General features: G+C 38.6%; 10 protein-coding genes and 1 non-coding gene across 11 annotated transcripts; 6 read left to right on the top strand and 5 right to left on the bottom strand.

The window, feature by feature from the left end:
* Positions 1-224: 224 nt before the first annotated feature.
* Positions 225-3,359, top strand: ZRG8 (Zrg8p; the record flags this gene model as incomplete). The annotated part of the gene is made up of 1 exon (XM_056221867.1): positions 225-3,359. One exon carries the CDS (start codon positions 225-227, stop codon positions 3,357-3,359), a length of 3,135 nt encoding a protein of 1,044 aa, XP_056081615.1.
* Positions 3,360-3,724: 365 nt separating this feature from the next.
* Positions 3,725-6,361, bottom strand: FIR1 (Fir1p; the record flags this gene model as incomplete). Its single annotated transcript, XM_056221866.1, has 1 exon — positions 3,725-6,361. One exon carries the CDS (start codon positions 6,359-6,361, stop codon positions 3,725-3,727), a length of 2,637 nt encoding a protein of 878 aa, XP_056081614.1.
* A 316-nt stretch (positions 6,362-6,677) lies between these two features.
* YPT31 (Rab family GTPase YPT31) lies at positions 6,678-7,349 on the top strand (the record flags this gene model as incomplete). The annotated part of the gene is made up of 1 exon (XM_056221865.1): positions 6,678-7,349. One exon carries the CDS (start codon positions 6,678-6,680, stop codon positions 7,347-7,349), a length of 672 nt encoding a protein of 223 aa, XP_056081613.1.
* Positions 7,350-7,555: 206 nt separating this feature from the next.
* Positions 7,556-8,002, bottom strand: CHZ1 (Chz1p; the record flags this gene model as incomplete). The annotated part of the gene is made up of 1 exon (XM_056221863.1): positions 7,556-8,002. One exon carries the CDS (start codon positions 8,000-8,002, stop codon positions 7,556-7,558), a length of 447 nt encoding a protein of 148 aa, XP_056081612.1.
* Positions 8,003-8,269: 267 nt separating this feature from the next.
* On the top strand, positions 8,270-8,860 carry SMB1 (mRNA splicing protein SMB1; the record flags this gene model as incomplete). Its single annotated transcript, XM_056221862.1, has 1 exon — positions 8,270-8,860. The coding sequence occupies one exon, from the start codon at positions 8,270-8,272 to the stop codon at positions 8,858-8,860; it is 591 nt and encodes a 196-aa protein (XP_056081611.1).
* A 707-nt stretch (positions 8,861-9,567) lies between these two features.
* MIG3 (Mig3p) lies at positions 9,568-10,734 on the top strand (the record flags this gene model as incomplete). Its single annotated transcript, XM_056221861.1, has 1 exon — positions 9,568-10,734. The coding sequence occupies one exon, from the start codon at positions 9,568-9,570 to the stop codon at positions 10,732-10,734; it is 1,167 nt and encodes a 388-aa protein (XP_056081610.1).
* Positions 10,735-11,191: 457 nt separating this feature from the next.
* GAL83 (Gal83p) lies at positions 11,192-12,445 on the top strand (the record flags this gene model as incomplete). The annotated part of the gene is made up of 1 exon (XM_056221860.1): positions 11,192-12,445. One exon carries the CDS (start codon positions 11,192-11,194, stop codon positions 12,443-12,445), a length of 1,254 nt encoding a protein of 417 aa, XP_056081609.1.
* Positions 12,446-12,935: 490 nt separating this feature from the next.
* Positions 12,936-13,766, top strand: CHO1 (CDP-diacylglycerol-serine O-phosphatidyltransferase; the record flags this gene model as incomplete). Its single annotated transcript, XM_056221859.1, has 1 exon — positions 12,936-13,766. One exon carries the CDS (start codon positions 12,936-12,938, stop codon positions 13,764-13,766), a length of 831 nt encoding a protein of 276 aa, XP_056081608.1.
* Positions 13,767-13,965: 199 nt separating this feature from the next.
* Smki_5.trna8H lies at positions 13,966-14,037 on the bottom strand. Its single transcript has one exon. It is a non-coding gene; the product is annotated as a tRNA-His (tRNA).
* An 846-nt stretch (positions 14,038-14,883) lies between these two features.
* On the bottom strand, positions 14,884-16,467 carry GCD11 (translation initiation factor eIF2 subunit gamma; the record flags this gene model as incomplete). Its single annotated transcript, XM_056221858.1, has 1 exon — positions 14,884-16,467. One exon carries the CDS (start codon positions 16,465-16,467, stop codon positions 14,884-14,886), a length of 1,584 nt encoding a protein of 527 aa, XP_056081607.1.
* Positions 16,468-16,757: 290 nt separating this feature from the next.
* Positions 16,758-19,514, bottom strand: YAT2 (carnitine O-acetyltransferase YAT2; the record flags this gene model as incomplete). Its single annotated transcript, XM_056221857.1, has 1 exon — positions 16,758-19,514. One exon carries the CDS (start codon positions 19,512-19,514, stop codon positions 16,758-16,760), a length of 2,757 nt encoding a protein of 918 aa, XP_056081606.1.
* Between the last annotated feature and the right edge of the window lie 177 nt (positions 19,515-19,691).

Genomic DNA, 19,691 nt, shown 5'->3' with positions numbered 1-19,691 from the left:
TTAAAGTTATTGTATGTTAGCCAACAGGTTTTCTCTAAGGTTAAATAAGCAACCATTGCTTCAGGTGAAACTGTTTTCTCCTACAGTTAGTCTTATTTGATTCTTTTCCTCTTTTTCCCTCCTTTGAGTCTGTATTTCATTACGTTTTCGCTCAAAGCAATTGTTTTTGCCCAAAAGGACCTGCAGCTCAGGACGCAAACCTACACCACCGGAAATATTTCATTATGCGTTCCTTCATAAAAGCCCATAAGAAATCCACCTCATTTGATGAAAGTCCAAAGCGACATAGCAACTTCAGTACAAATACTAATAATAGTTCTCAAAGGTCAAGTAATGACTCCTTAGATTTTCTGCCATCTACTCCATCCCAAATGAACTATGATAACATTCCCACAACAGCGAAACACTCACCTGGATTTGAGTCATTCCATCGTTTGGCTAACAAGACTTCAAAGTTGTTTAAGAAGACTTCAAACTCGAACTTAAACTCCCACTTAACTTCAAATTCGACTGCGGGCTCGAATCAGGCTACTTCCAATTCGTTTGTTCTCCAGAATCCACCTGTAAAATATGCTGGCTCATCAGCATCACTACGACCACCGCTTTTGCCCACCTCTTCTACTCCTTCTTTATCGCATCATGACAGTTCCCTTGAAACTGCAGTGCCTAAAAAAACTTCTCCTATAAAAGACATTAATGGAGCCACGGACTCTCTGCCTGCTATCAAGGGCACAATTACTCATTCTTGGGGAGATTCCAAGGTTGAATCGCATGTAATAATATTAAACGATCCTGCTTCTCCAGCATCTAACTCTTCTGAAGCGACTTCTTCTAAGCAGCTTAAATATCCATTGATCGGAAATGAGAATCAAACATTGTCCACATCATCTTCTAACCTCGAACCTGCTATAAGGATACTAAATAAAAACGATAGTAGACAACAAGAAAACGATGATGATATCGAGGGCGAGTTCCCAAAGAAGGAACAACATATCTACAAAGCATTAGCGCTTGCTAAAAATAGAAATAGACAAGCAAGAATACATTCTCATGATGACATAATAAACCTGGGAAAGGCTTCTCAAATGGATATGAATTTACTAGCCGCTGCATTTTCCGGAAGTTCTACCACTACTACCAATAATGACCAATCTTCTAATGAACAAGTTGATGAAAAAATACTGGATATCGAAAGAGTCACCACTACTTCTACTTTAACTTCTTCCGAAACCACACCACTACTGAACAAGTCTCCTAGTTTTTATAGCCAAGCGTTCTCCATCTCTCCCGAGGTACGACACGGTGATTTATCATCGCCATCTTCCAGAATGAACAAAAACGAAGGTCAAGACGAAATCTTTAACAAGAAAAAGGTTAGAATCAGTCTAGGTAGAAAAGATGAGAAAAGTACATATTCCCTTCATAACAATTCTGATGAGTATTCTCTTGGTGAAAATGAGGCCTACAAAGTTGGCGTTAGTGAAGAGGAAGATGATGATGATGATGATGATGATGACAGTAACGACAATGAATCAGAATTTTCATTTGAGTACGCAGGTATAAATGTAAGGACATCATCTGTCAAATATTATTCCAAGCCAGAAACAGTGGCAAATGTATATATAGACGATCTTTATGAAGATGAGAATTTTGATGACGATATGAATTACATAGAAGACGATGAGAGCAATATTGAGGGAAACGATATGGACCATTTATCGAAAGATTCTGTAGAAACACCTTTGAAAAGCAATAAAGTCAAGAAGTACCATGATCTTTTCAACTTAACCGATGATGATGATGATGATGATGATGATGATCAGGGAAAACATGAAGGCGTTAAAGAAAACTATGAGGATAATTATGATGATAGTTGTGATGATGCCGTTGTTGGTGAGACGGTTGTTGATAAAGAATTCTCAAGAAACGAATTGATCAAAAAGCCGATTAAGAGATATGACGATCTTTTTGATTTGTCAGATGAGGACGAGGAAGGGTATGCATCTGAACCAGAGTCACATATGTTTTCGGATGAAGCTTGCAGTATAGAGAGTGGAGTGGCACTGAGTGGAAAGCCAACACCGATGATCTATAGTCAATCCAACAAGAATATTAAAATGCATGATCTGAAATCAAAGAATAATTCCATGCTAAGAAGGAAAAATTCGAAAAATGGGAGCGCACATGTTTCTATTGTGAAGGCTTCCTTTGTACCCACCCTTATAAAGCCTAAAGTAAAATCATTCTCAGATATATTCGATATTGATGTTAGTGCAAGTGATACCGAAAATGATGCCGAAACAAAAGGCAGTAATTCCAATTGCTTAGTATCTAATGATCTGAAAAAACAAACTTTCTTGGAAAACTCTTCATATGAAAACAATTTAGAAACATACCCTCCTAATAACGCTCACTTGCAACTTCCTCAGACACCCGCCAAGATTTTGATAACTCCAAGTGGTTCTGCTACAAGCCCTCGACCTAGTATAACCACCGATAATGATGACGATGATGATGACACTAGTAGTATACTAAGAACTCCATTTCAACTTATAGATTCATCCCATTCAAAACAGCTTCTTTCTGAAAGCCCACAGTATCCTGCTCTGCTGAACAGTCCACCACTCCCACCGCCTGCCAGGTCACAATCGCTAAAATATCATGACTTGAATTGTGATCTGGATTCAGAAGTCCCTAGACCAATGAGTAATCTCTTTTTCATCGATGAAGCTGAGGAAGATGAATATAATCAGAAAAATAAAATGTTGGACTATGACCATTATGATATTGATGAAATTAATGGCATTCCAGAAGATTTCAATTTCTCGGATTCTGAGAAAGACGATCCTAATCGTGGTACATTGAAGTCGCCTTTACGGCGTGGTTCCAGAAACAGAGATGCGTCCCCGTTTTCAAGTGTGTCATCATCGTTTCGAAGTACGCACAGCTTTAATGGGAAATTAACGATCAACCAAGGTGCTAAGGAATTAGCACCAATGAAAAATAGAATAGAACTTACGAACAAAACAGTCACTTTTTTCAACAATAATAACTGGAACGCATATGATTGCAACTCACTCCCTCGGAAATCTTCATCCCAAATGAGAGAAACCAAGTATCAAATACATAGTTCCAATCAAAACTTGGAACCTTCAAGTGCCCATTCACCACGGCTTCAAATGACAAATGGTATAGATGAAAAAAGTAATGACAACTTTATAATATCGCCAAATTTATCAAAAACCATCACACCAACTAATTCATTTAATAAACCAACAGCAGAGTTTTCGAATGATTACTCATTGAGCCCTATTCAGGAAACACCATCTTCTGTTCAGAGCTCCCCAAGAAGAGCGTAAATAAGTAAACTACTTTATTATCTTTATTGTGACTGTAATTCGTTTCTACTAGGTAGCCTATTTTAAAACTTTTTCTATACTCTTCGTGCTTGCAATTAACTGCATATACCAAGAATATTCTTCGGTAAATATACTTACATATTGCTAAAAAACGGTTTTACAAAGAAAGCGTGCCGGAATATAGTTTTGTTTAAAAGTACAAAAACTAGAGGTGTTTCCTCTCTTATGTATGAGATACAAAAAAATTTAATGTCCAATGAAAATAATGAAATATGCAATTGAAAGTGAATTGCTATTCTGATAAACCTATTTGTGATGAGCCGGCCAAGCCTATTTATGAGAAGAATTTGTACAGCGGATATTCCTCATTTGAACTTGCGATTATATGAAATGTTGTTGTCAATATGTGATTGATACTTATTTTGGATCAAAAAATTTCCGTTCTTATCATATAGCGGAAAAGGTAATGGTGGAAGTATTCTTGATTTGTGTGACTTTTTCGAATGACCTTTCTCTGAAAATCTAGTGGTCTCATTCACCAATTGATAAATGATTCTTTTTGCTTCATCTGCAGTCTCATCACACATTCCTAAGATTTCGTTGTAATGACTCAGTCTTTTTATCTGTTGGTCATTTTTAGCTTTACGACCTTGGATATCCCTTGTTCTTGGGGTATTGCTATTTTCAAGGCTTGCGCCTTCGTCCTCATCCAATAGAATAACCTCAACAAGCTTACCATCTCTTTTTTCGTAAATAGTATTAAATTCCAAATCAAACCCCTCTGAAGGCGCAGTTTTCTTCCTGGGGAACGAATAGTTGCTCCTTTGGGATTGAGGGCCATATCCTCTACTTTCAATTGGTTTTTTCTTGAGTATATTGTTCTGTTGTAAAGTTTCTCTGTTGATTGTTACAGAAGGTTGGGATGTAGTATCGGTAACGGTCGTATTAGCAGAGAACTCTGAATTATAGGATGAGGATTTACTACTACCTGAACGTGATGACTGCCTTTTTGGAGATACAACTTTATATGGGAGTGACTGTGAAGCCTCGTCGGTTGTTTGTTTGCCAATTAAGTCCGTAGAAGCCTGGCTTAAAGGAGATAATCTCTTATTTTGAATTTGTTGACCGAATGAATTGAATGAAGACAGTGGTTTGAACGCCTCTACCGATAAATTTTTTTTCGTTCCATCTATAATGGCGATAGATTGATCAGCATCCACTTCGACAAAAGAAGCTTCTTCATCATGTTCATTATTAGAATATTCAGTAAGTGAAGGATCGATTGAATGAGAAGTGCTCTCATCTGCTATAATCTGAATCGAAGGTACTGAGAATTCTTGCCCAAATGACCCATTGTCAGATGACCGAACGTCTGGTGACATGTCTGATGTCTTCGGAGATGATGTAAATCGTAGAGGTGATCTTTTAGGTATTTCAGGGGAAGTGCATGGATTAGAATATTTAACAGGAAGTGTTGGAGCAGAAGCCGGAGCTGGCGGTGTAGAGGTTGCCTCGAAATTCAAAAAAGTGTCGTCAATATTATGAACACTCCTACTTCTCCTATGCTTATGTAATTTTGGATTATTATTTGTTGGAGATTTTTGCAAATCCATTAACATCTGCCTTCTTGATTCAAATGACAGATTCACAGGCGAGGTATCAACTTTCAGAAAATCTTCATTATTCGAGTTTTTAAGATTTCCGTTGACCCGCGCTTCACTAACATTGTTATCAGTGAAAGTGGAGGGAAATTTGAATGACATATCGAGTGTATCTTGTGCTTTAGGGTTCAAATTGCAGACTGGAGACACTGGTTCTTCCTGAGATTCAAATTGTTGGAAAAATTTCAAAGTACCATTATAACCTGTACTTGGCGGAGAAGTCATATGTTCTAAGTCAGGAATGTCTATTAGTTTATTCGGCGTCGATAGAATTTTCAAGGATACATTTTTTTCAAGGTCTTCCTCTTCATAACCGCTGTTTCTTTTTTTCTGAATATGTTGTGGACTTTTGAGATTTCTTCTTTGTACTTTTAGATTGACATTGGCGTTTTCATCAATTCCGAGAAACTTATCGGGGTCAGCATTGTTTAACTCGAAAGACACATCATGATGGGCGTATGGGATAGAATTTTCTTCATCTGAATACGAGGATGAGGGTTGTTCTAGAGAAGATTCGGTGGAGGACGAGGCGTTATTTTCTTGAAATTTACTGTAGCCATCTCCGTCATAGACTAAGCTGTTTCTTTGTTTATGCTTGTTTTGTGGAGATAAGTAGGGCGGTAGAGTTATCTCCAAGGGTACGGGTAAAGGATATCTATTCAATGGAGATTCGGGCGTAAGATATAGATTCCTTTCTGGTGTTAAAGGAGGAGGTCTTTCAAATGATAAGTTTAACGGAGATACTTGACTAACATTACTAGTATTTTCGTTGGAAGTAGTATCAACATCGGCTGCACGGTATGTATTCATTGTATCCACTATGATGGACTGTAAAGATTTTGATCTGGAATGATTCAATGATTTATCATTTCTATTTGCGCTGGACTTGACATCAGAACGGGTTCTGCGATGCTTGCCTTCACTTTTCATCCTTCTATCATGATGAAATTTCCAAACCTCTTCTGGGACATCGACTAGTATTTTGGAGTGCATATCAACTAAATGACCGTGACAGTTCATAAGTAGTGATGAAGTAGACATTTTTCTTTCGAGCTCGCTTCCACTATTGGGAAAAACAATCCTCAATGGCGAGTTCTGTGATAACTCATTTGGATCTGGAATGGAAAATCGTACCTGCGATTGTGTGTGTTCATGCAGTTTCTTGTTCTTGCCCCGGTTCTGCCGCGGTATAGTAACAGGTTTCATATTATTAGTTTGATTAGCAGCGAAGTCGTTCTGTCGTGGGTACGACATATCCTGGTATTGATCATGATTCATCTCATGTTCTGTCGATAATGCACTGCATACTTTGCCCTTGACTGGTGTAACAGGCAGATTCATGATGACAGAAAAAAGTTCAAAATATACTCCAGCGCAATCTAATTGCACTAGTTGGTGATATTCTACTATATATAACTGATTTTGTTGTCCTTAGGCCTGAACCTTCTACTGTTGTTATGTTTGGCTCGTTTGTTGTTTGTTTACTATTTTCCAATGCGGAATATCACAGACTGCTGAGGTGTGCGGGTGTCAAATAAGAGAACGAAGGAAACTCAAAACTTTTCAAGAGAGAAGCGAATAATAATTTCGACCTTCACTATGAATTACTATGGCAAGACCGGCGAAGGGATTTTGACGGCATCTGGGGATTAAAATAATGAGCAGTGAAGACTACGGGTATGATTATGACCTACTATTCAAAATCGTGCTGATCGGCGATTCCGGGGTAGGGAAATCCAATCTGTTGTCAAGATTTACGAAGAACGAATTCAATATGGATTCAAAATCCACAATTGGAGTTGAATTCGCCACCAGAACCTTGGAAATTGACGGCAAAAGGATTAAGGCGCAGATTTGGGATACTGCGGGCCAGGAGCGTTACAGAGCTATTACTTCTGCATATTATAGGGGGGCCGTAGGTGCCTTGATCGTTTACGATATCAGTAAATCAAGCTCATATGAGAACTGTAATCATTGGCTATCAGAGCTAAGGGAAAATGCAGACGACAATGTCGCGGTGGGCCTTATCGGGAACAAGTCTGATCTGGCTCATTTACGTGCTGTCCCTACGGAGGAGGCCAAGACTTTTGCCCAAGAAAACCAACTACTATTCACAGAAACCAGTGCCTTGAACAGTGAGAATGTGGACAAAGCTTTCGAGGAATTGATCAATACCATTTATCAAAAGGTCAGCAAGCACCAAATGGACCTTGGAGAATCTAACGCTAATGGTAATGCCAATGGTGCGTCTGCTCCTAATGGGCCAACGATTAGTCTGACACCGACTCCAAATGAAAACAAAAAGGGTAGTGCAAATAACTGTTGTTAAGATATATTCTGCGGCATTTGCACATTTGCATGCAAATGTGTCTCCTCCTCTTTACTTCCGGTCTTTTTGTATTTTTTTCTCTCGATATAGTATTTCTACAATTTTTCTGTTAACATATATTATATATACATATAGAACGCATATAAGATATTGAAGTAAATGGAATATTTAAGTGGGGGAAGGCATGCGACTACACAGGATTTAACTTATTGCTCCTTGAAGTCATCGTCTTCATCGTCATCTTCTTCGTCGTTATTTTCTGCATCATTTTTAGAGCTAGCGCCCAGTTCCTTCTTATCTAATTCCTCTGCAGTCTTTTTATAGTCGATCACTTTGCCACGAGTTCTCCTTCCTGATGTAATGATATTGGAGGTATCGATTTCCGCCAAATCGTCCTCTTCCTCTTCCCCTTCATTGCCCATTAGAGCGTCCAATTTGGCATCATCCATATCAGACTCAGAATCTCCCATACCATTGTTTATTTCGCTCTTCGCTGAATCGTTATTAGCCTTGGTCTCTTCTTTGGCTACTTCGGCATCATAATCGTCATAATTTCTTCTTCTTCTTCGTTTCGATTTAGGTTCCACTGATTTTTCGTGGGTATTTTCCTTTTTTCCTTCCAATGAGCGCTTTTCCTTTGTTTCCTCAGACATTGTTTCCCTCTTTCTTGTATCTATTGAGTTTTATATACACTAATTGTGTTTGTCAAATACCTACCAAACTTTCTTGTTTCTTGATTTTCTATTTTTCCCCCATGATATTGTGGGAAAAAATTCAAAGTAAAAAATATGAAAAATGAAAATGAAATTTAGACAAGGCTTCGATAAATTGTGTGAAGGAGCGGTACAACAATCTAGAAGTACATTATTAAGATCAACAAGGCGATCTGCATAACAGCTTTTCAGTAAGTAGGAGAAATAATGAGCAAGGTACAGGTGGCGCATGGCAGCCGACTAGCCAACCTGATCGATTATAAACTAAGAGTGCTTACTCAAGATGGCCGAGTTTACATTGGACAATTGATGGCATTTGATAAGCATATGAATTTAGTGTTAAATGAATGTATAGAGGAAAGGGTACCCAAAACACAACTTGATAAGTTAAGATTGAAAAAAGATTCAAAAGATGGAACGCCCTTAAATATTAAAGTGGAAAAAAGAGTACTAGGCCTGACGATATTAAGAGGGGAGCAAATTCTATCTACAGTTGTGGAAGACAAGCCGTTACTTTCCAAAAAGGAAAGATTGGTGAGGGATAAAAGAGAGAAGAAGCAAGCACAGAAACAGACAAAACAAAGAAAAGAGAAAGAAAAGAAGCCAGGAAAAATTGCTAAACCGAATAGCGCTAGTGCTAGGCATCTTAACAACGGTGGTAGGGAAGTTGCGCAGCCATCTTCGAGTAGGTATAATAGTAGCAACGATAATATTGGTGCTAACAGGTCAAGGTTTAATAGTGAAGCACCTCCTCAGACAAGGAAGTTTCAGCCTCCACCTGGTTTTAAAAGAAGATGATTTCGATATAGCATAACCTAGAATAGTTTCTGTATACTTTTTTACTTTGTATACATATTTGTGTTAAAAAAAAATTCATGCCATATTCTAGTTGTCATTATGTTAATTTCTCGACCAAAATATAAATTTACTTTTTTCTTTTCTTTTTATTGAAATTTTTAAATGTAAGGGATACATGAACTTTGAATATCTTCTTTTAACTGAGAAATTCTCAGTAAATACCGATATGATCCATAACTGATGATTATTGTGCTACTGCCTGGTTCTATATTTGAGGCTACTTGCGTTTACATTATTAAAATGCAAAATTAAGAATAAAAGATCTCGGAAAAACTTCTTCTACGGGGGGTTTGCTAGGGACAAAAATCGAGACGGCGTAACGCGCTCGGAAAAACTTACACAGACCACACCGCAGAAATAGCTTTCTTGGGGACCCCGCCAAAAACTTTCTCTAGTTTTTCCGTAGGTGTTAATGATATACTTTTCCTCATACTGTTTTTAATTCAGAAAATACTTCGAAGCGAAGTAGCCTCAGTTCCTCTGTTGCTCAATTATTTTTCTTTCTTTTTTCTTCATTACAAGTACGTATGGTTTATATGCGAAGAACCTTTCTTGCAATGAGCTTTTGACATTAGTTCAGATAACCTCTTTTTGGCTCTTCTTGATAGGTGTATACCGGTGATCTTATTACCCAAAAAATTCCATATATGAGTTCCATACAAAACAGCTTTCCTGCGGATAACGACCAAAGACCCTTTAGATGTGAAATCTGCTCACGCGGATTCCATAGATTAGAACATAAAAAAAGGCATGTAAGAACACATACTGGTGAGAAGCCCCACAAATGTTCCTTTCAAAGCTGTCCGAAAAGCTTCAGTAGGGGCGATGAGCTGAAAAGACATTTGAGAACTCATACTAACACTGTCAAAAAACGGTCGCGCAGATTAAAATCCAAGGGTTTGCAGAAAAGTGCTGTCGATGCCGCTACGACCATCTCTACAACCGTTAAAGAGCAGACTAGGGCTGCAAGTGAAATATCACCGGTACTTATTTCCGTTGCACAGGACTGCGATGACACGTATATACGAAATTCTGAACATAATAACGGCATTGTAGAAACACAAACACCTGCGATTTTGGTGCCCATTATAGGAATTCAAACGGAGGCCTACCCGCTTCCGAATAGCCTCTCCACTACTTCTATCACCTCCATTGCATCAACCTATCCCTCTACTTCTTCACTCCAGTACTTGCACACTGGGTTTTCTGAAAGCTCTACTACATCTTTATCGCATGCGCCTTCGTTCAGCAGCTCTTTAGCATTGGAGGAGTTGTCTTCAAGTTCCTCTATATTTTCAAAATCTAGGAAAAATTTGGCCACTATGAGTGGTCTTGATTCAGCGTCCAGTCTTAAAGATCAATGGAGTACTTCACTTCTTCCTCAAACGTCACAGAAACTTGCGAGACCACTATTAACAGCATTAAGCCCCTTACAAAGAATTACACCAACCATAAAGGCAGGAGAAATTGAGATTACTAGAACGATATCCACGTCGAGCAGTACTGCATCCCTTGCTTCCGCTACGTATGAAAATACCACGACCAAAGATATGAGCATAGGAATGTTTCTTGATAGGGCGCCAGTAACACAGGATGCTTGCATAAATGATCAAACGTACAAGGCGAACGCCGTTACCAGAGGCAGACAACATGAAAGGGCACAATTCCATATATCTGGAGATGATGAGGATAGTAAGGTTCAAAAGCAAAAAACAGGAGCCCTTAGCACAAATGCCAAGGTGTCACTACCTCCCATAGGGCGCATCCTACAACAAATTGATACTTTCAATAATGGTCTCTCTTACTCCCACTAAATAGCAAATTATAAGTAACAGATACAAAAATAAGAATGACGATATAATAGGTCCTTGAAAACGCGACAAATATATCATTATCTCCAATGAAGGTATAAGAAAGCCTTTGGAAGGGCTATTATGTTTTGAAGCAGGGCACTTAAGAAAAAAACTTGTGAGATTCCTATGCTCTACAAACCTTTACTCCTCTGCGCCAGCCTATAAAACTTGTATTTCGCCGTTGAGCTTATACCACGTTTTTTTTCCTGCAGTAGTTTTCGTCTTTGAGCGACCAAATTTTTGTTCCCCTTTGGAAGAGTTCACGAAAAAACCTTGCAAAGAAAACAATAACAAAACACTCACGTAGGAATTGGACAGCGTAGTAGTTGCGAGTAGACAGCAGTTTAGACGAGAGTTACTATATCCGTATTCGTAGATTATACTTTCTGAACACCGACAACTCTAGTTCACCCGAAATATGGCTGGCGACAACTCTGAGAACAAGGATGCTTCCATGTTAGATGTCAGTGACGCAGTTAGCAACACCGCAGCTAATGGCAGAAGTAACGCAAATTCAAGTAATGAGGCCTCTCTGGCGTACACTTTTTCTCAAATGAATGTAGATAATCCAAACGAATTAGAGCCACAACATCCCCTTAGACATAAATCGAGTCTAATTTTTAACGACGATGACGATGACGAAATACCACCATATTCAAACCATGCAGAAAATGGTTCTGGCGAGACATTTGATTCTGATGACGATGTCGATGCTAGTAGTTCGAGTAGTATTGACAGCAACGAAGGCGATGTCCATGATGCAGATATGACAGCAAATACTCTGCAAAAAATGGATTACCAGACGTCTCAGCAAGGTGATGCATCACAGAACCAACCATCTCAAAAGCAACAAGAACAACAGCAGAACACTGTGGAGGGCAAGAAAGAAAGAACCATGATGTTTCCAGTTGATATCACTTGGCAACAGGGGGGAAATAAAGTGTATGTTACCGGTTCTTTTACTGGATGGAGAAAGATGATCGGGCTGGTACCAGTTCCTGGGCAACCTGGGCTCATGCATGTAAAATTACAGTTGCCTCCAGGTACTCATCGTTTCAGATTTATTGTTGACAATGAACTAAGGTTCAGTGATTATTTACCCACCGCAACTGACCAAATGGGAAATTTTGTCAACTATATGGAAGTGACTGCACCACCTGATTGGAGTAGTGAACCTCAGCAGCAAGGTTCTGACAATAAGGCAAATTATGCAGATGACGATAAGCTGAATAAGAGACCCATGAGTGCTCGTTCAAGGATTGCTTTGGAAATAGAAAAGGAACCGGATGACATGGGTGATGGCTACACCCGTTTTCACGACGAAACACCAGCGAAACCCAATTTAGAATACACTCAAGACATACCTGCTGTATTTACGGACCCAAATGTTATGGAACAGTATTATTTAACGCTTGATCAGCAACAAAATAATCATCAAAATATGGCGTGGCTCACTCCCCCTCAGCTGCCACCCCACCTAGAAAACGTCATTTTAAATAGTTACTCGAATGCGCAAACTGACAATACATCCGGTGCCCTTCCCATCCCGAATCATGTTATATTGAATCACCTGGCGACTAGCAGTATCAAGCATAATACATTGTGCGTTGCTTCCATCGTTCGGTACAAGCAAAAGTATGTAACCCAAATACTGTACACACCACTGCAATAGATATGATTATAGAGCCTACATCCGCATATTTAAATAAAAACGAAGATGTTCTTAAGGTAATTTTACTATAGTTCCAATGACACCGATATCAAGGTCTACATTTAAGTGTATTTATTTATTTATCCGAGTGTATGTATATGTGTAGATATACATATACGCACTATTGTTACAAAAGTGCGTATGTCAAATACCACAGTTATAGAAGATATCTGTAATATCAATACCCTTTCCCTCTTAACAATTGTAAGCCTTCTCCTATAAAAGAGGGAATCTGTACTTGCTTAAAATCACTTTGAACGTTCACGCGACACCCTCACGACTTTGAGCTTTCACATGGCCATCTCAAAATGAAGATCCGTAATTTTAAAGGAAAGAGTATAAATAAGGAAGGGTCCCTTCTACTCTCCCATTTTGTAAAAAATTGTTGCATTTTTGGATATCTAGTTAATTTAATTATCAAGCAACGTTAAGACAAAACGACTTACTAATAATGATTGAATCAGACGAAGATTTTGCGCCTCAAGAATTCCCACACACAGACACAGATGTTATCATAGATGAACGCAGAGACGAAAATGAGGGGTATTCATCTGATGAAGTTGGTGGCACATTAAGCAGAAGAGCCTCAAGTATATTTTCCATAAACACAACTCCACTCGCCCCTCCTAACGCTACCGATATACAAAAATTTACAAGTGACGAACACCATTTCAGCATGATGAGGAATTTACATATGGCAGATTATATTACTATGCTGAATGGGTTTTCCGGGTTTTACTCTATTGTGAGTTGCCTGAGATTTACACTCACAGGTAAACCTCATTACGTCCAACGTGCCCATTTTTTTATCTTGTTAGGTATGTGCTTCGATTTCCTTGACGGTAGAGTAGCGCGTCTCAGGAACAGATCGTCTCTAATGGGCCAAGAATTGGACTCTTTGGCCGACTTGGTTTCTTTTGGTGTAGCTCCCGCTTCAATTGCCTTTGCAATCGGTTTCCAAACCACACTTGATGTTATGGTTTTATCATTCTTTGTTCTTTGCGGATTAGCAAGACTAGCAAGATTCAATGTTACTGTTGCTCAGTTGCCCAAAGATTCTACTACCGGAAAATCTAAATATTTTGAAGGGTTACCAATGCCAACCACGTTAGCTTTGGTTTTGGGCATGGCATATTGTGTCAGAAAGGGTTTAATTTTTGACAACATACCATTCGGCATTTTCAGAGAAGACCAAATATTGGAATTTCATCCAATCATTTTAATATTTTTTATCCATGGATGTGGAATGATCTCAAAGAGCCTAAAAATCCCAAAGCCATAGTTTTTGTTCATGTCTGGCGTTAAAAAAATTGTATATATAATATTTTTATCTTATTTTGTAGCGCAGATCTATATTATTCAATTCTTACCAAAAAAGAACTATTCGCTTTGCCCAAACATACTCTCAAACCACGTTGACCAAATCAATAGTGCCTAAAGACAATTTTACAATAATTCTTACATTGAGTAAAAAAAGTATTTGCCATCTCCTAGAATCGAACCAGGGTTTCATCGGCCACAACGATGTGTACTAACCACTATACTAAGATGGCAGACTTATACGAAACTTTAGCATAATAAAGTAGAGAATATTCCTCAAAGAAATAATTTTCTTTTCTTTACGCTATTGTTAGTCACTGACCAAAACTATGCCGGCACCAGATGTCAAGTATCCCTGTTAGAGCGAGAGTCAACTATCGTCTATTTACTAGTACTTGTATATGGTGTTTAGATGACTACGTAAAATATGAGAAACAGTCATCAAAATCAGTGGAAGCTGAAAACACAAGAATTGAAAAAATATAATAGCATAATAAAAAGTAACGTATAAAACGAAAAAAAAAATAGTGGTTATATCGTTACGTAGAATTATTGAATCTCTTCTAAGAAGTTTCAATATCCCCAAGGTGAACTTTTAATATCTACTCTATGTTTAATATAATTGCCTTTGTCAACAACAGAATCTAAACAGTTACCTCGAGATTCACGCATTCCTTAATTTACTAAGTACTGGTGTGTAACGGATTGGTCACTCTTACTCCTGTTGCCATAGTGTTATTGCCAATTTTCTTTTTTGAAAAAACATTAAAGAAGAAATAAATTAATATTGAAATAAGTGCTTGGATTACACTTTTTACCGTTCAATTATCGCGTTTAGTAATTTTTATTAAAATACGTAAAACATGTTAAATATACAATGGAATACTATGTAAAAAGAAAAATAAAAGAAAGGAAACGGTTAAAAAAGGATAAATTCATCAGCCATTACGCATCAATATATATGAGCATATTTCAACAACCAGAAATATAGGGTTTCTCCTTCCTTCTAGCGCGTTCCCCGTCTCCGCTCTCTTTCTAATAATTATGAAGTTTTATTTTTTCGGGGGTTTGTTAGTCGTTTAAGCAATGGGTTCCAATGTAGTACCTTTCTTGATGGTAGCCCAACCAATCAGACGCCAATGCTTTTCAATACGTCTCGATAAAGCAATCTTCTCGTTAATTTCAGTACAAGCAGGCGACGTTAATTGTAGTCTTGCCATATCAGCTTTAACGGCAACGACACGAGCACCTGTAGCGGTAGAACCAATGTTGACCATAAGAACTTCATTTGGTTCCAATTTTCTGACTTTAGCTTGTTTTTGACCATCCGTTTTGACACCCAATAGACGACGTAACAGAAAATAGTTGATCTCGATATCAGTATAAATGTTTGGCAAATGACCCTTGGCACCAACAACTTGACCGACAAGACGATCGGCTCTACACAAGGTAGGGTCAACCTTTGTACCAACACCAATCAAACCACCAGGAACAGCAAACTTCAGGTCATTTTGTTCAGCAAATAAGGAAACAATGTTAGAAAAGATTGGTTTACATTGGATCTTACCTTTATCATCCTTAGTAACAATACCTGGTCTAATCTCAATTTCATCGCCCAACTTGAAGACACCATTCAAAATAGAACCACCGGCAACACCACCCTTTAAGTCTTCAATCTCAGCACCTGGCTTATTAACATCAAATGAACGGATTACAATTAATCTTGGAGATATCATGAAATCTCTTGGTGGTACAGGAATAGTCTTGACAATAAATTCGTTGACTGCATCAATGTTATACTTCAATTGAGCAGAAATTGGCACAATAGGAGCACCGTCTGCAATAGTACCTCTGATGAACTTCAAGATAGATTTTTGGTGTTCCAAGGCACTTTCTTCACGCATTAAATCGACCTTGTTTTGTAAAATGATAACATGCTTTAGCTTCATAATTTCAATGGCAGCCAAATGTTCTGAGGTTTGGGGTTGTGGACAAGATTCGTTCCCTGCAATTAAAAGTAAGGCAGCATCCATAACGGCGGCACCTGACAACATAGTACTCATTAAGATATCGTGACCGGGACAATCGACGAATGAAACATGACGGACCAACTTATAACGTCCAGGACAACCTGGTCTTTGGCACTTAGGACTGATTTCCTTATCAGATTTGAACGATCTATAACAGTCAGGTTCAGGACACGTGGGTTCTTGACATTTATAAATTTTAGCATTAGCATAACCTAATTTAATAGTAATGTTACGTTCTAGTTCATCCTTGAAACGAACTGTTTGGACACCGGAAATAGCTCTAACAACCGTAGATTTACCGTGGGCAACATGACCAATGGTACCAATGTTTATCGTGGCTTGTCTATTAATAATTTCAGCCGATAATGGGTTCAATTTCGAAAAATCAGGGTTTAATGGTTGTTCAGGCAAACCACCACCTTCTTCGAATTCCCTTTTTCTTCTTTCTTCTTCAGATTCCCCATCTTCTTCCAAACCAGTGAAGGCAACTTTCTTCTTTGGCTTATTGGCTTCTTCTGTTTCTTCCGTTTCTTGAGCTACAACTTCTGTTTCTTCAACAACATCTGGTTCACCGACTGGCTCCAAATTACCGTTGATAATAATGGTAGGTTCTTGGTCTTGTAAGTCACTCATGTCTACCTGTAATGCACGATGATTAACGGTGTATACTACTCTTTCTGCCCTGTCCGCTCAGCTCCTATTTGAGGTCGAGGTGGAATCTCTGTCTTTTGTATCGATGATCAGCATCGGCCTATTCTATGAAAATTTTTTCAAACGCAGACACGGTCCGGGTCACAATAATAAAGCGAATAATAATCATAAATTAAGCGTAATCATTTACTTCATATTAAGTATATACTGGATCATGCCAAGCTTATACATAAAGTTGGTAATAAATAAAAATCGGTAAACTAAAGACGTTATTACTGATCCAAGGTTGCCACCTTTCTACCCACGCGACTACGATCAAAATCAATGTCGAATCTTGAGTTGATAACGTTACGTTTCTTAGAATTTAGAGATGTACCTGATGGAGAAGAAGATATACCATCAGTGTCAGCAGTGACTACTTCAGTATCCGTCTCGTTACCTGCTTCTAGTCCATTGCTTGCCACTTCCCGTGGTTGGATTTGTAAAATTTCATGGCCTGTGTTTAATTTCTCCTTCTCTGTGGGAACGGATACTGCGGAACTTGAATGATCATTATCTGCACTCATTGCCAGGCCATTGAATGTTTTCTGTAAATTCTTGACTGACGGTGACTTCGAGATATTTCTGCTGTCAATATGACCTTCTAAATCGAAAAAGCCACCATACCTGTTCAAATTAACCTGTGATGACGAGGATGTTGGGTGTGTCCCAGAAACAGTGTGGCCGTTGCATTTTGAAAGGTTATTGACTGCATTGTCCATTTCGTATAATTTATCAACCACGGGACTGATCTTTACACCAGTTTTATTATGAGAAGTGCTGCGGGACATCCTCCAGTAAGAGCGGATTTCACCTAAGACCCAATTCAACATGAACATTAACCTGTCACCCTGTCTAAATTGCGATGTTACGGTCAAATCTACCTGATCATCTTTAATGATATAACCGATCCCGAAACCCTGAGGCACAGCGGGTGTTATACCAAACGTTGTGGTGGCAGCATTACCACAATTGGCAACAATCAACTCAGGTTGTGAGAAGGGCAAAATCAACGGATTTTCAAAGAGATTTCTAGCAGCCAATGATTCATCATCATTTAAGCGAATGCCAAAATGGTCATGAAACTTGAAGAGATACTTCAATGCGTTGAAATGTTTTTCGAAGCCCAAGCCAGACTTCACATATTTAACCATCTCATGGTGTGTTTCACAGGTCTGGATAAATTTGTCTAGCTTTCCCGTCCCATTGATAGAACTGGAAATAAATAATTGACATAGTTCTAGAAGTTCTTGATTTTGAATATTAATAAAAGAGGATCTTGAGTTTTTGAAGCCACGTGTGGATATTGGCTCTAAACCAAACACCATTCTGCCGTATAACGCATAGTGAGCTATTTGCAGGGCTACTTGAACCATCGAATCAGGTTTGATTCCTAACCTTAGAGCAGACCTTCTGCCTAAGGGAATGGAGGCGCGAACAATATCATACTTGGAAATCAAATCTGCTAGTTTGGTCTCTGATAAATGCACATGCGTATTAAGGATGTTACTGAAGGACCAATCGATCTTCTCCACAACGAACTTGGGGTCAATTTCAGAAGGACCTTCTCCGTCTGGATTTATGGTTGCTGTCATCAACTTTTTGGTTTCGGGATCCATTTGTGTGACATTAGGCCATAGTGAAAACTGAGGATCGCCAGCATTCACGTCTCGAGCTAATCTCAAGACCGATTCTGTATAAATTTCTGAGGTAAATCTAAGCACAACGGACCCGTCACAGGTGAAGGAATCCCAAATCACCGTGGCCTTCGCATCTGCAGTGATGACTAACTGTAATTTATCATACCAACGAGATACACATGAACCAACTTGATGACCTTTACTGTTTATTATTGAAGTACCATAAAACACCCTTTTACAATTAGCAGAAGTGCATTTCTTGTCTCGTTCAGTGATAGTCCTATTAAACGTTTGACTAATGTCAGCAGTATCGTTATCATCGTTGGTGGTTTCCTCTTGTGATTCATCTAAAACGAGAACAAACAGAGCAGAGTCTATGCGGTGCAGTTCATTTGGATATCTTTTTTGTAACCTTTTTCTTGCATACTTCCAGTTTCTAAAAGAATGCGAAGTCAAACTACCTAACGCAGTTGATTTCTCAGTACCCGATGAATCTTTGATGATATAGTTGAAAATCGTAGTTAGTTCTGCAGCAGTATATATGATTTTATTCATCGAGTCAAGCACTTCCAGTGTATAGTATTGACCCCTAGAGATAATTAAAATGTGTTTACTATCCGGATGTCTTTTGATGGTTATACCATTGCCAGTGAAAATGTCTTCTTCGTGTTTTTTTTTACCGTTATCTAATTCTTCTCGAGCATATTCATCATCACTTGTATAATCAGGATCCTCTAGATCAGATGCAGTGTAGGGTTTATTCAAATCGAAATTTTCAACCTCACCGCGCTGGAAAACAGGACTACGAGTAGTACCGAACAAGTTCAAAAATGGTGCCATTGACAGTGGTTTACCATTGATGGCATTGATATCTGGGGGCAATAAGTCCTGCTTCAGAGCAGAAATGAACCTTGCTGCAGAATGTACTAGGACGGCAGACCTGTCAGCTTGAGTGATATTGGATAATGCGTCGTCTGCGAGAACTAAGAATGGGTTCCTAGGCAGGACATCGTCCTGAATCTCTCTTGTAGACGTTTGGTTGTTGATGTCTAGGTGCAATTCATCAAGGTAGCAATCTCTAGAATCGTGGTAACTCTGTAGTTTAGACTGCAGCTTCTCACTCACTGAATTTTTTTCAAAATTTTTAATTATGGACGAGAGCGTCTCAATTTGCTCTGGGTCTAAAGGATGTTGGTAGTAGCCGTCAGCATAATACAATGGTTCCAGACTTTCCTTTAATCGTTGCAAAGTGTCACTGAGATTGGGTAATGGTAATTTTGGCAGCTCCTCCTCATGCTTAAATGTTCGCTCCGATTTGTCAGATGAAACTATAGTACTACCACTTGACATAGTTGTTTGATTTTTCTATGCTCACTTTGAGCTAAGTTCAATTACTACTCTCATATTTAAGAAACATGCTCATCTTCTTTTCTCTTTTATATGCTTCTATTAGTGTCATTATTATAGGGTAGTCATTCATCGTAATGATTCATTATCGGACGGACGGGAAAATGACGAAAAAAAAGT

This window comes from Saccharomyces mikatae (genome assembly GCF_947241705.1).
Source record: "Saccharomyces mikatae IFO 1815 strain IFO1815 genome assembly, chromosome: 5".
NCBI classification, from domain to species: domain Eukaryota; kingdom Fungi; phylum Ascomycota; class Saccharomycetes; order Saccharomycetales; family Saccharomycetaceae; genus Saccharomyces; species Saccharomyces mikatae.
Note: the sequence above shows the minus strand (reverse complement) of the source record. Positions and strands in the feature narration are given on the sequence as shown.